The following is a 14,411-nucleotide window of genomic DNA, read 5'->3' on the forward strand; positions in this document are numbered from 1 at the left end:
GATTATTAAGTGGAATTGCTGGCGTGCTCCATTTAGGTCTCCCGTCACCAATCAATACTTTTATCAATATTTTTTCTATGCATGTTATTGAGAGAAAAGCTACTAGTGAGTAGTAGGAGTGCAGTGACTGAGTGTGTCTGGTCGGCCTGTCAACAGAAGGTTCAGTGTCAGCTACTGGCATTTGTGATATAATATGATTGCTATTATAGTCTACCAAAACACTCTGTAAGTACTTTGAATCAAGTTCTCTCTTGCGTAACGTCACATCTACTTACTCCGACTATTTCAGCTCATCTCTCAGCTTTTGCATAAAAATTAAGGCTTAGGATGTCACCCTGGACTGATTTGTTTCACAAACATTATATACAAGCTCTGTTCTCTACACATGTCTTCTATTGTTTAGTTTCATTGGTTTAGCGATTACCATGTTTGATTTCTTAACGCATCAAAAATGCCATATCATTACTGCAAAGAAGCTTTAGCATCCATGAATGGTTTGTTGCAGAGTCTTTACATCTCTTTCCTTTTTTTGCCATAGATTTTACGTTGACTGGTCATAAAACGCTCCGTTTTGTTTCCATTATACAGCAAATATTTGTTTAATATCGTATTTTTAGAAATCAATAAGTAATTTGCAAACAGCTGTTATTGTTAAATAAGATGTAGGCACCTGTAGATACATGTATCATCTACTGGGCAAACGAACATGCTATCATGGCGGTGTCTTCTTTCACCAGCGTTTTGGACTATATCCTAAATATGTATCATCTATTTCGAGTAAAAGTACAATAAACACTTTTCTGCAAACACTGCAGTATCATCTTTTATATCAGTCGTTGGTTGGTTTCGATTATTAGTTGAGTTACTCAACTCTTACCTAAGTGTATTGTAACCATATTATACAGCCATAATAGTTTGTAGACTGCTTCACCAAGAATGAACTATTTGAGGCGACGGTTCAGTTCCAGTGACATACAGAAAGATCTGGAAGATGAAGAGCAGCCCAATTTCAGTAACACGGCTTCCAATTTCTTTGGGTTTGGAGTCGCTAAAAAGGGTAAGCAAATATGAAATACTGTAGATACGAGGGTAAACAATTTGTCTTCTTCTAGCACTCTGTGCCCGGTATACTGCATTCGGTTTGACCAACCAAATGCCAGTTGAACTCTCTATTTGCACCGTTTCATAAAATCAGTAGTAAGATTTCTACTGATAGTTGTTGATTGATAAAACAACCAGTCTTCTATTCCGCTTTTAGCCCTAGTATTACTCACTCTTGTTAACAATATCTTACATTGACTATTCAATATCTATGCGTAGACATGATAATTTACTTGGCAGCAGCTGCTTGCAAAAAGTATTGATTGTAATCAGCAAGCAATCGGCACTTTTCTGCATCAACTGTATCAGTAATCCACCAAAAGTGCCTCAAAGCTGTTTAAAATGAATTCAAAGCTATTTGTCAGCAGTTCAGGTGGATGTTACTACAATAGGAAATAAATCAGAGTGAATATCAAATGAAATGTGGAGTTAGTGTGTTAGTTAAATACTTCTATGTGTTATGTGTAGTTCAAGTGAAAACTACACATAATAAGTTTTGACCAATTCTAAGAAGCCAATACTTTTTGATTACACCAAATGTTTAGATAACCTGCTTTTATTTGTAGCAACTTGCTTTAACATATTTGCTGTAAACAGTTAAAGTGATTTTATGTTCTCTCAAAGTGCTAAAGACTTGCTCTTAAAGCCAACATTCTTGTAATTTCATTCTTGAACGTTCATTCCAAATGTTCAGAACCGTGTTTTATAATTGTTGTTGTGATCTAACGATGAAAGGTTGTTTATTATAATTATTATCTCATTGTGAAGAATGAAACAAGATTTTTTGCATGGTAATTTTCTCACTTTACCATCACTCACTAAAGTAAAAAAACTGGCATTTACCGATAAATAACAGTAGAAATGGCAACCTTGAACTATTGTGGAATGGATAGCTAATTTTGCTGTTCTTGTTTTAGGTGCGAGTCCTAGTGCCCCGAGTTCTCCAAGTAGAAGCAACATAGCTGGTAACATAACTGGTAACATATCTGGTAACATATCTAACCTGTCTGGAGGAATGACGAGCATGACCAAAGGTCTCTTCTCTAAGCCCACTTATAACAAAGATAAATGTAGATGCCTGCTCGTCATAGACGATCATCATACCGACTGGTACTCTATCACCTATCATTTGTACTACCAGGACTAACTATGCTACCTGCATCGCATATCATTTGTACTACCAGGGCTAACTATGCTACCCGCATCGCATATCATTTGTACTACCCAGGGTTAACTATGCTACCTGTATCGCATATCGTTTGTACTACCCAGGGATAACTATGCTACCCGCATCGCATATCATTTGTACTACCCAGGGTTAACTATGCTACCTGTATCGCATATCATTTATACTACCCAGGGCTAACTATCATACTCTATCATCAAGAGCAGAATGATAACTTGCTGTCATTACCTTGATTATAGCCAGATAGCAAAGTGAACTGTACTTGAATGACATGTAAGTAAAAGTTCTCTAAGCTATATCAATGGTGACAGTTAATCGCAGGTGCCCCTCAAGTGCTCATGCTATCAATGATGTTCACACTTTCACCTACATTCATTGTAATCATATTCTCGTTAAAATCTGTCACATAAAAATTGTGTACATTGGCAGATGCATCCTTCGAAAAATAAAGCTAATCAAATGTAGGTAAATTACAAGTTTTTGTATGCAGTCTCTGTTATAACTGAACAGCTCAAAGGTAGTATGCGCCAAAGCTGCTCCAAGCTGATATCCCTATGTATTGAAATCCGAAAAAGGAAAATTACACCGTTTTCAAAAATTATTTTTTAGGGTTACGCTACCTGATATGGCCAGCTATGACCAGCATTTAATTGCCTTAATCCTGAGGAGTTAATCCTGTATTAATCCTGAGGAGTTAATCCTGTATTAATCCTGAGGAGTTAATCCTGTATTAATCCTGAGGAGTTAATCCTGTATTAATCCTGAGGAGTTAAATGTATTTTTTAGATATTTGCTGTATAAAAGACTCGCATCTCTAATCAGCCTGACCATCCGTTACATTCCTACTTTCTTAAAAACCACTACACCTTATACCAGACACGGACGTCTTGCCAGTTTACATTATAGGACAGAGTTATACAAATAGAGCTTTTATTTCTCGATACACATCATTTACTTTACTATTTTTTGGTTTTGTGTCTCACGGTCTAATTTGCTCTGACTGGCATTTACAGGTATTAGCGAAGTTAATATCTATCTTGCAGCTCTAATTTTTTTCTGGCTAACTAGACCTGTACTGAAAGCATTAGCCAGTGGCCTCGTGTCTTACACTGTGATGACCTTAAATTTCACTCCTTCAATTCCATGCTATTGATTGTAAATAACATTTCAACCATTAGCCCACTTGTTAAAGCTATTACAAACTTACTTGGATTAATTATCTGGACTGGTGACTTTATCGATTTTCTCTTTATCTAAGCTCTAGTTGTGGTAAAGCCTAAATTCTTGGTATACACTAACTTCTTTTTGACTGGGAACCGCTTAAGCGACCCTTATAGAACTGGTTGTCTAGAAAGTGGTGCCTGGTCTAAAGAGAAAGCGCTATATGGCTACTTACTAGTATGATTCAATCAATGTCCTGAGGGTTTACTTTGAATGGCAACAGAAGAAGAGTTTGCTAACTTGAGCCTATCATCTCCCATAAGATCGCTTTAATACGACTGTAAATATCTCAGCAATATGCCGACTGTGCAGTGCATCATTTTTGCAGGTCAAAGTATTTTCGTGGGAGAAAAGTGTTTGGTGACTATGACATACGTCTGGAACAAGCGGAGTTCCGCGAAATAAATCTGTCGGCCCAATCGGATGGGACATGCGTAGTTGATATCCAATCAAACAGAGGTGGTAGCAAAGTTGCAAAGTAAGTCTTCTCACCTTTCACTCTCTGTGCATTCTATTTCACGTAATATAAATTTTGCCTACTATGATGGCACCAGCTGTAAAAAGTGTAGTAGACGTTGATAAGCTTAGCCAATAGCGTTAGAGAACCAAATGGAGAACCAATGAGACACTCTAGTCGCTCTGCTTCCTATTTTATACAGTTTTATTTAAATTGCAAGTTTTGGTTTTGCGCTCGATTGTTATTCTGCTACAAAGGGATTCTTTAATCTTTGAAAACATTTAATTTCTTGTTATTTGATAAAAAGTTGAAAAATTTAAATCTGATCAAACTTCTGCTAGAGTCTTGGCTTCAGCAGCTCACATGGAGTAAAAAATACAATCGGTAAATGTTTGTTGCGGATGTCTCCCGCCACAACAAGCTTCAGCCAAACAGCAAATGTTCTAACACAGTTATTTATTATAGTTACAAATTAACCGCATCCTACAATGGAAGAAATTGTCAACCAATTTTAGTTTGTTGCCATAGTTACGAAACTAGATCTATTGTTTTATTTTCTAGATTTTCGTTTGCAGATCTTTTCGTCCAGACTTTGTTTTGGTTCGTCAGCATCCTGTGGAGGTCAGCGAGAGTTGGAAGAACGTAGTCATAGGTTTGCACTATGGAGGTGTTCCCAGCGTCAATACTCTTGAGTCCGTTTACAACATGCTCGACAAACCCTGGGTGGTAAGCTACTTGCTCTTATCTGTCACTTGTCACTGTGAATCCGTCGTCTGAATACTCTGTATCAAGATATTATAATATTATAATGTATCTGGCTTGTCCGTATCTATTTTTCACCCCTTTATAGTAGATTGTTAATCTTTTTGCTACATCTTATCTTGCTATATATGTATTAACTTGCTGCATTTCTAACGTTTTTGTTACTTGATATAATGCTGGCCTATTGCATCTTAGGATTTATTTAGTTTCCCTGACTGTAGGCCGGTTCATACTGCACAGCGTTGTACTTGCATCATTAACGTTAAAGCTTCGACACCACTCAGTCCAGTTTTCCCTCAACAACGTTTTCTCTACCTAAGGATAATTTCTATTGTAGATCATCAGCGATTGTTGGATGCGTGGTAAAAGCGTGTCAAAAAGCGTACGATTATCGGAGCGTACGATTGTCACAGCATCAATAATACTCTCAGAGATATTTTAATATATTCTTATATTTGTTACAGTTTGCATATTTGGCACAAATTCAACGACAACTTGGTAAAGAGCAGTTTCCACTGATAGAACAAACCTTCTTCCCAAACCATAAGGAAATGGTACGTAGTACTATTAGATCTTATTAGCATTGTAAAACTAATTATGACTCGTTCAGAGAAAAACAATCAAATAACAACCAAACCCAATCAAATGTCTAATGCAACTATCTAAATAGCATTAAGCTATCACATCTAAGACTAGCGATATGCACAGAAGCAAAACTATCTCTGGAACTACTTCATAAACATTTCAAAGTTAACAACTTTGAAATGTTTATGAAGTATTTATTTGTGTCGTCTCTAGTTTGCAAGTGTCAAACCTGAATATACAGCGCAACAAAGTTAACTGTTTGAACAAAGTTGCAATTAACAACATCGATATTCATTCTGAAAATCTTTATTAAGGTTTAAAATTGGATCTTATTATATATAACTAAAAATAAGTTTTTTTCTAGTCCAGAATATGGATAAAGAAAAAAGGTCTTATGTATAATACGCCCTGATAAAGTGCATGTGAAGATAGATGTAAAATAAAGTTTCAAATAATGCAACAATGATATTTATTTTAGGAGTGCAATTTAAACACAAGTCGTGTGCTATTATTATTATTATTATTCAAACTATATCTCTCTAATTTAATAGTCACCTATAATCATATTCCACAATCTTATATTTCGCCTTAAAAATAATAGTTATAAACCTTTTTCAATAAATATGCAACCAGCCAATAGTTAGACTATGTGAATGCACTATAGCTATTGTCAGAATAGGGTTTATGGATCTTGCCTCAGTGATAGGACATAGCACCAGAAGAGAATTCTGGGAAATAGATCGTTAGCGATACATATGCCTTTTGATTCGACCAGCTAGTCATAATTAGTCATCGGGTGTTGCTTCATGCTGCCAAATATAATTAGCCTGCAGGGCCAGAGTGTGACACCCATGCTATTGCTATGCTATTGACACCCATGCCAGAGTGTGACACCCATGCTATTGCCTAATATCAATATTTACCCAAACTGATTCATACACGCTTTCATATATTTGAGGCTTTGTTATTAATAGAGCGCTACCAATAAAGTGTTAACAATAGAGTGTTAACAATAGAGTTCTACCGGTAGAGTAATCCCAATACATATCGCTAATAGCATGCTACCAACAGTACCATCCGAAAGTACCTCACGCATACCTTGGGATTGCACTCTCTTGCCAAGATACAAATGTGTTTCACTTCTGTATCTTGTATTCATTCACCTCAAAAATTCAACAAAATTTCTCATCAAGAATCTGTGTCCACTTTCCAGTAAGTCTGTAACTACCTGCACTTATTGTGAAGAATGATAAAATCAGCATTTTTATATAGATATGGTAAGGTAGTGATTATATCACCTTCGCACATGCCAGCTCATAGGAGGTTTTTAATCTCTTGTTTCTGTTCTTCTACTGACGAGCATGAATATACTTCAGCGATATGCAATCGGCTGTTAATTAAAGCCGTCTTAGCATTACTTTCTTTTAATAGAGAGTGTCCTTTCAGCTCTATGCTCTTCACTGATATCTATACATATATGTCATACGTCTCATCTGATTGTCTGAACCTTCTAAAAAGCTCCGCTACACAACTACTGTAGATCTATAAATTAAATGACAATATCTTATAATCCCGGAATGAATTACCTTTAGTTGGTAAATCAGTCGATACAATGTCAGCTTGCATGGCACGCGGCATCAGATCAACTGTTTGCTTACTTTAGGCTTGACATACATCTTGCTAATCCTCATCGATGTGATCAATATTATAGCGATCTTCCTCTCAGACGGTACGTTTATTAATCACGCTCTGCAATCCATCGTTTGCAAATTGCTGCATAATAGCATCAGCTGAATTTCTATTGATTCACTGCGTATTTAGGCTACACAGTAGTATTATTGACATGCAACACTGCTGCTGCTGCTGCTGACTCCTTTTGGTTTCTATGTTTATCAGTGTTTTTATAGTTTACCTCGCTTATCTATGCCACAAGTTGTGACTCTTGTCTGACCTGACGATGCCACATTTTTGGGTTCCTTTCAGGCTGTTCCATCCAAGTTTCCAGTGGTAGTCAAGATAGGGAATGCTAACAATGGAGCTGGAAAGGTTAGTTGCGTGTCAGAAACTCTAAAATTAGATATGAATCATGTAAAAGTTGACATGTAGACTCATTTTTATGACTTATATTTGAAATTATCTCACTTCTGTGGGCTGTCAATGTTTACTAACCTTTGTGAGTGTAAGTTGACACGAATTAGAGACGCACTGTCTGTCAGTATAAGTAATATAATTGGTTCTCAGTTGATTTCAACCTAAAATTATCTGCTTGAGAGCAGCCATAGCGCTAGCCAATATTTGTGCTGTTTGGGAATCCTCAAAAGTCAGTGTGAAGTAAGCTTGTATGATATCCCTCTAGTCAGATTAAGTCTATGCATGACTTCAAGATTTGTCTCATGCAAGGGGATGCTAAAATAATGATACAGTCTCTGGGTCTGTATGTTATGCAGGTAAAAGTTGACAGCTCCTATGATTTCCAGGATATCGCTAGTGTTGTCGCTATCACCGATCGCTACTCAACAACAGAGCCTCTTTGTGACAGCAAATATGACCTCCACATTCAAAAAATAGGCAGCAATTACAAGGCCTTTATGTAAGCTCTTTGAGCATGTATTTGATCAAATAGAATTCACAAATGTTTGTGCAAAATCATTCTTAAACCAGTCATGGAGTTGTCTTATCTTACTAAACACGTGATTGGCCAATAGAAATGTTTCAGACTCGCGTTGATCTTCCAATAACTTTTAAAATGTCTGAAAGTTCAATGCTCAAACTAAATTGAGAAATATTCGATAGTTTTGTAACTGAATTATTGAATACCACTGATAGTTTTTATCTGCAGCTGAAATTGTCATTTTTACGATGTCAACTTAATATGACTGATGCATGCATTTATAAACAAAATAGCTGCAACTTAAAAAGGAGAGAGTAAGACTGATAGAATTTGTCTTGGAAACAATCAGTTTGCATAGACAAAGACATAGACAAATAGTACACAGAGTTGCCTTATGAGTAAAGCAAGTTCACTCTCATAAAATCCTCACAGAGTTGAAAGTTACAGCACAACTAATTCAAGGAAACTTTATGTTTTACAGGCAGAACAGTAAAAGTGTGAAGTTTGGTTACATAGGGTGAATATACGTGTGTCTTTTCTTAGCCATAGTTTGAAGTAGTGAAATACTGAATCCAAACAACAGGGTACCTGAATTAGTTTGTTTTAACAAACAAATAAAAAGGGAAAAATTAAACTGTTCTATACTAATTTTAGCAGCTCACAATCAATAAGATATTTTCCAATTCATTAGATTTTTGTGTTGTGTTTGCAATGCTAGGTTTGCAATCAGTGCTGTAGTCTTTTACTGTTTGCTTGCTTGATAGCTACTATTTCTAACACCATCCTCATCCACTGCTCCTCTGTCATTCCTGCAGGCGAAAATCAATCTCAGGAAATTGGAAGGCGAACACTGGATCAGCAATGTTGGAGCAAATTAGTGTCAATGAAATGTGAGTAATTGAGATTATAATTGTTCCACTATGTACTTCTCCATAACAAAATTAACCACACAGTGGCTGGTAGGATGACATACTGTACCTCTCCATAGTCTTGGTTTAACGCTAGCATAGACATATTATTAGATGGAAGCTCTGGGTTGATGAGGTCTCGAGGCTGTTTGGAGGCCTTGACATTTGCGCAGTTCAAGCTATTCAAGCCAAAGATGGTCGGCAATATATCATTGAGGTAAGTAATCTTCGCTAATTAAAGTACTTAGCAATTTGGGTTGGGAACCACTATAAATAAAATAGAAGCTGCTCAAAGGTGAAATCAACATACAGTACATTCGGAGTAACTTTTATTCATACATACTGTATTTGCTGAAGAAACCCATAAACTATCTAGCTAATCAAGCCTTATGTAGGCAAAAGGCTCGTCGATGACTTTACTTGGAGAGTCGCAAGAAGAGGACAGAAGGCTCATTTCAGATCTGGTTGTACAGAAAATGCAGCAAGTCTGTAAACAGGCCATGTCTAGGTATGTTTTCATGTCTACGTATGTCTCCATGTCTATGTATATCTCCGTGTCTACATATGTCACTCCTTAGCTCGGTGTGTCTTATTCGATGCGGATAAGACACACTCAGCTAAGGCTGGGTGTGTCTTATTCATTTTAATTTGATGTGAATCCCTTGTGTTTATTTGCTATAATTTCCTTATGTGTATTAGGTATGGCTCAATTTACGTTTACTTGGTATGATCGCTTCATGTTTACCTGGTAGGAACCACATATGTTCAGTTTTAAGACTTGCTTACGTTTATTAGCTATGGCTCCCTTTATTGTTAGGTGTGACTCCCTCATGTTTGTTTGGTATGATCCCTCACATCTATTTGGTATTAACCATGTGTTTACTTGGTGTGCCCATCTGTGTTTACTTGGAATTACTCTCTCACAATTACGAGATATGACTTTCTCTGAACTACCACATATGACTCAATCACGTTTGCTTGGTATGGCTCTCTTATGCTTTTTTGTACGACTCCTCAATGTTTATTAGATATGACTCTCTCAGAATTATGAGATACGATTCTCTTATGATCACTAGGCATCATAAGACACCTCACTAATCAGTGATCATGACTCACTGATCTTTATTTGGTTCTTCAGGAGTATTATCATGATTCACTCATATTCATATGGTATATGAATATGAGTGAATCGAGTGAAGAATATCGACTCATATTCATATAGTCTGTCGGTGACTTTCTCATGGCTACTTGGTATATGACTCATTCATGTTTATTTGGTATGAATACCCCATGTTCACTGCTGTTTACCAAAGTATACATAGCCTTTTGTATTTACTTTATACGTCTCCTTCAGAATTCCTACGTATATCTCACTTGTTTTTACCAAGTATGACTGCCTCTGTATTTCATTATCAATCTTAACTAGCTAGATTGTTTTTGAACAACAGTTCTTTGGTTTTAGGCAGGTTTCTGGATGTTACAGCAGTATCATGTGACTGGGCTTAAGAAATAGCTAAACACTTGAAAATTCTGAAAAACTTTCAATTAGTGAAAAAAACTTGTTTTAATTTTTGATACTCAGATAAATTTAGCGTTTAGAAATAGAAAGCTGTAGGAATATGCAAAAACTCATAATTTTCAGCAATCTTTAAATGTCAAGTTCCAACTTTCACATATATAATTATTTGGGAAATAGCTGTAGAAGCGTTAAACTGTGAGTGTCAGTTTGCTGCGTATTGTAGGCCCACCCTCAGGTATCCATCTTATAAAATTGATTTCTTTAGCTAGAAAGGTCTGCTTTCTTTTACTTTCATTTCAGCTTATTTGAGGCTTTGACAAGAGTAAAGCATGCAATGCGAGCACACGGGCACCTCAGTTTGAATTGCACCAATCTTTGTCTTACAGTATTTGGTTGCCCGCACAAACATAAGTCAGATGAGGTGTGCCTAAGCTCATTCGAGATGAAATAAGCCTTCAGAGTGTTTGGAGTTCAAAAGTGTCTGTTATTATATATACACTGTACTGTAACAGTAACAACTTCTCTTAAGTCTCTTTTATGTTGTTTAAAATGACACATCAAGCTGTAGTCATTCCACCTGTTTCCTTTGACTGTTTCTTACTGCCACATTTCTTTCATGTATACACATGCCTTTCAACAGGTTGCATGACTTTTGAGCATCAGACACTGCATAGCATGTGTAGTGCATGTCAAATATTGCCCACACACAAGTTCAATTTTACCCCCAAGCCAATTCCTCTAACTTGTAGACATTTATTCATTGCGTATATTATATTGCTAGAAATAATATCCTGTTTTTTTATTTGCTTTTTCCATGAAATTTTATTATCATACCAAATTCTTTCAGCAGCGCTCTACTAACAGATCTGATATGCAATCTTTTAGTAAGACAAGTAGTGCAGGTGCTCTTCTGCAACCAACTGCTTCCGGTAGAAATATTCCTCACCCGGCGAGCTCACCTCGGCAGTTGGCTAACGGCCAAGCGCCTGTGGTCAATGGTAGGCCTGAAGGACAGCAAGTGTCTGGAGGATCAGGTCCAGTGGCTGGAGGACCAGGAGGACCAGTACCTGCTCCCAGACCTCCAATATCTCCTCGAGGCGGAGCACCTGCACCACCTTCTCAAAGCAGGTTTGGTATTTTGTTCACAACTGTTAGGTATGATGGACAGCGAGTTGAATCTTACACAATTGTTCATAGTTTATGGAGCTGAACTAGAGTTATCATCTCACACATTTTAGGGCTGATTAACTTACCGCAAAAAACCTGTTTTTTAAATATAAACCACTTTGTATAGGTTTAGCTCCACCTACTAGTCTAGTTCCTGTCACAATTTTTATGAAGATAACGGTTGAGTCAACTCGTGCTTTGCTTATTCACACCAATGAAGCAGCTCTCAGATGACCGATTTGTTTTCACACAGTTGAGGTAAATTGCAACAAAAATACTCTCCATTTTGGCTATTTCAGGCCCCCACCACCAGGAAACAGCATGAACCCAAATATGTCTTTGGCTGACAAAACCGAAGCAGTCATCCGAGATCTCCAGGAGGAAGACACAATGTCTAATCTAAAAAAAACATTTGCTGGAATATTTGGTGAAATGTGAGGATAAGATCTGGCCATAGTTGGGAAATTATCTACACGGCTGTGGATGACACAGCGAGTCAAGTTGAGACATTTGGGCTGTGCAAGAATACTCAAGATGGCGCAGTTTATAATTAAACAAAGGCTGCCATATAATAGTAACCTTTAGTTTAACTTTGTCAAAGTTGTTATCAGGAACAGCTCTGTTATATGTTGATACATGGAGGATTGCAAAACACTAGTTCATTTTACCAGTTTACAGCTTGGAGTTATGTTACCTTCTATGTTATGTTTGTTTTTGTATATATACAGCAAAGGTAGATAAGTAGGTCGAGAGAGATGACAATTCATTTTACTGCATTATCCAGTCAAAAGGAACGTGTTGTCTTTCTAGTTGCTAAGAAATTGGCAAATGTTGCAATCTAATACTATTGTATGTAGACAGTTTTAATTTATTTTTTTCAATTGAGTTTTTATATTAAATGTGAACATGTGGTTTTGTTTTGTTATATTAGTTTATTTATTTGCTGAATATATTATATTTATTATTTTACTGATAAAAATAGATAGTTGCGATATTAGCAGTCAGATGTTGTAAAGCAACTGAAGGTAAATAAATGTCTTTAGAGACAGCATTTATGACTTGCGCTGCTAAACCGAGTCTGAATAAATAATCTGTGGTGCCAGTATACAAATCTACATCAGATTGTGAAGCAAAAATAGCCTCTCAAATTTAAGCATATCCAACAAATGATAAAATAGGTTTTCATACCATATCATAGTTATATGAGCAGCATTATAATAATGTTTCATGATTCTGTTGAGGGTTACTCGTCTCTGTCATTGCCTCGAGCACACTTTTGCTCATCACCAACATAGACAGTCCAACTTATGCGCATATCCAGCCCTGCATCACATAAGCCTAGATGTCCCCTTTGTTAGTGCATCGTATACTAGCACATTAACTCACACTCGTCGGCATCACAAAATTTATACCCATACTTGTGTACCCTTGAGAACATGGGTTGCCATCAAAATCACTTGTGGCTCATGATGTCTATCATTTTTTAAAACATCACAATTTTTAGTAAAAAAGTAAAATGAGAATAAAAAAATTTCAGTAAGACAGAAAATGGAAGTAAAAAGACCGGCGGAAGTTAAAAACAAAATGTAAAAGTAATAACAGAATTATTAAGATGTCCATCAGTGCAGACACTAAGTCTTCTCATTCTAGCTGTCTTCTCTGTTTCCCTCTCCTCTTTCTCTCCTTTGCCTCTCCCTAATACACTCTCTTATTCTCTCTTTAATTCTCTCTCTTCTCCGTCCCTCTCACACTCTCTCAAAAGTGTCTGTCTTCTAATTTTGGATCTCACGCTAGTAGTGAGGCTGAGTTTATTGCCCACTTATTATTCTGATAGAGATTGTATTAATAGACAGTTGCTGGCTTAGACTGCGTCTGGTTTGTCACCGTAATAATCCAAGTCATGATAGTCTGCGCTACTTTGGAGCTATTGGAGTCGATCAAGACTGATTGACTCACTATACTATAGTCACTACAGAAAAAAACTAGCTAAAGTTTATATGTAGCAGCTGAGGGCGAACTTTTATCAGCTGTAGAGTTGCCCACCCTTGCTGTCATAAACTAGAAAGCTGCACCACCTATATGGTATCCTGTGTTAAAGAAGGTAGCCAGGCAACTGGTCTTGTTCACTTTTACTGTGTGGCAGCTCTACATTGTGATCCACAGTTAAACTGAACCATACTGTTTATCATGGCTAGATGCAGGGCATAGAATATTTTGTCAAAGTTTGCATATTCTTGAGACAACGTTTTTATGTAGTAGAATCTATTACAAATAGATTACAGTTGTATTTTGTATAAAATTTAGGTGTATTGCTGCATTATGTCGAGCATGCATGGGTAACACAGTATTGTGATCTGCTTGCATGAGTAACTCTATGTTGTGGCCTGCTTTTACGGGTAACTCTATGTTGTGACCTGCTTGTATGGGTAACTTTTTGTTGTGGCCTGTATAAATGGGTAACACTGCATTGTGGCCTGCATGTATGGCTAACACTGCATTGTGGCCTGCTTGTATGGGTATAACACTGTGTGTTGTGGCCTGCTTTTACGGGTAACTCTATGTTGTGACCTGCTTGTATGGGTAACTTTTTGTTGTGGCCTGTATAAATGGGTAACACTGCATTGTGGCCTGCATGTATGGCTAACACTGCATTGTGGCCTGCTTGTATGGGTATAACACTGTGTGTTGTGGCCTGCTTTTATGGGTAACTCTATGTTGTGGCCTGTGTGTATAGGTAATTCTGTGTTGTGGCTGCGTGTATAGGTAACTCTATGTTATGGCCTGTGTGTATGGGTAACTCTGTGTTGTGGCCTGCTTTCATGGGTAACTCTTTGTTGTGGCCTGCTTTCATGGGTAACTCTTTGTTGTGGCCTGCTTTCATGGGTAACTCTTTG

General features: G+C 37.0%; 1 protein-coding gene across 2 annotated transcripts; it reads left to right on the top strand.

Moving 5' to 3' along the window:
- The first annotated feature begins 147 nt into the window (after positions 1-147).
- On the top strand, positions 148-12,486 carry LOC137392032 (synapsin-like). Of its 2 annotated transcripts, XM_068078628.1 has the most exons (15): positions 148-225; positions 915-1,057; positions 2,019-2,211; positions 3,837-3,986; positions 4,541-4,691; positions 5,192-5,281; positions 7,024-7,041; positions 7,296-7,358; positions 7,760-7,902; positions 8,739-8,813; positions 8,946-9,048; positions 9,227-9,339; positions 10,574-10,585; positions 11,236-11,478; positions 11,817-12,486. In XM_068078628.1, the coding sequence occupies exons 2-15, from the start codon at positions 937-939 to the stop codon at positions 11,953-11,955; spliced, it is 1,614 nt and encodes a 537-aa protein (XP_067934729.1). In that variant the 5' UTR covers positions 148-225; positions 915-936; the 3' UTR covers positions 11,956-12,486. The 2 variants fall into 2 exon arrangements, with proteins under 2 accessions (XP_067934729.1, XP_067934739.1); XM_068078638.1 differs by lacking the exon at positions 10,574-10,585 and having other exon boundaries at positions 9,227-9,351.
- Positions 12,487-14,411: the final 1,925 nt, after the last annotated feature.

Source organism: Watersipora subatra, chromosome 1 (genome assembly GCF_963576615.1).
Source record: "Watersipora subatra chromosome 1, tzWatSuba1.1, whole genome shotgun sequence".
NCBI classification, from domain to species: domain Eukaryota; kingdom Metazoa; phylum Bryozoa; class Gymnolaemata; order Cheilostomatida; family Watersiporidae; genus Watersipora; species Watersipora subatra.

Excerpts from the sequence above, each read along its gene's own strand:
- LOC137392032 (XM_068078638.1), top strand. The coding sequence starts at position 937 with ATGAACTATTTGAGGCGACGGTTCAGTTCCAGTGACATACAGAAAGAT. Across the intron at positions 1,058-2,018 it reads GTTTGGAGTCGCTAAAAAGG|GTGCGAGTCCTAGTGCCCCG; the intron begins GTAAGCAAATAT and ends TTCTTGTTTTAG. Across the intron at positions 11,479-11,816 it reads GCACCACCTTCTCAAAGCAG|GCCCCCACCACCAGGAAACA; the intron begins GTTTGGTATTTT and ends TGGCTATTTCAG.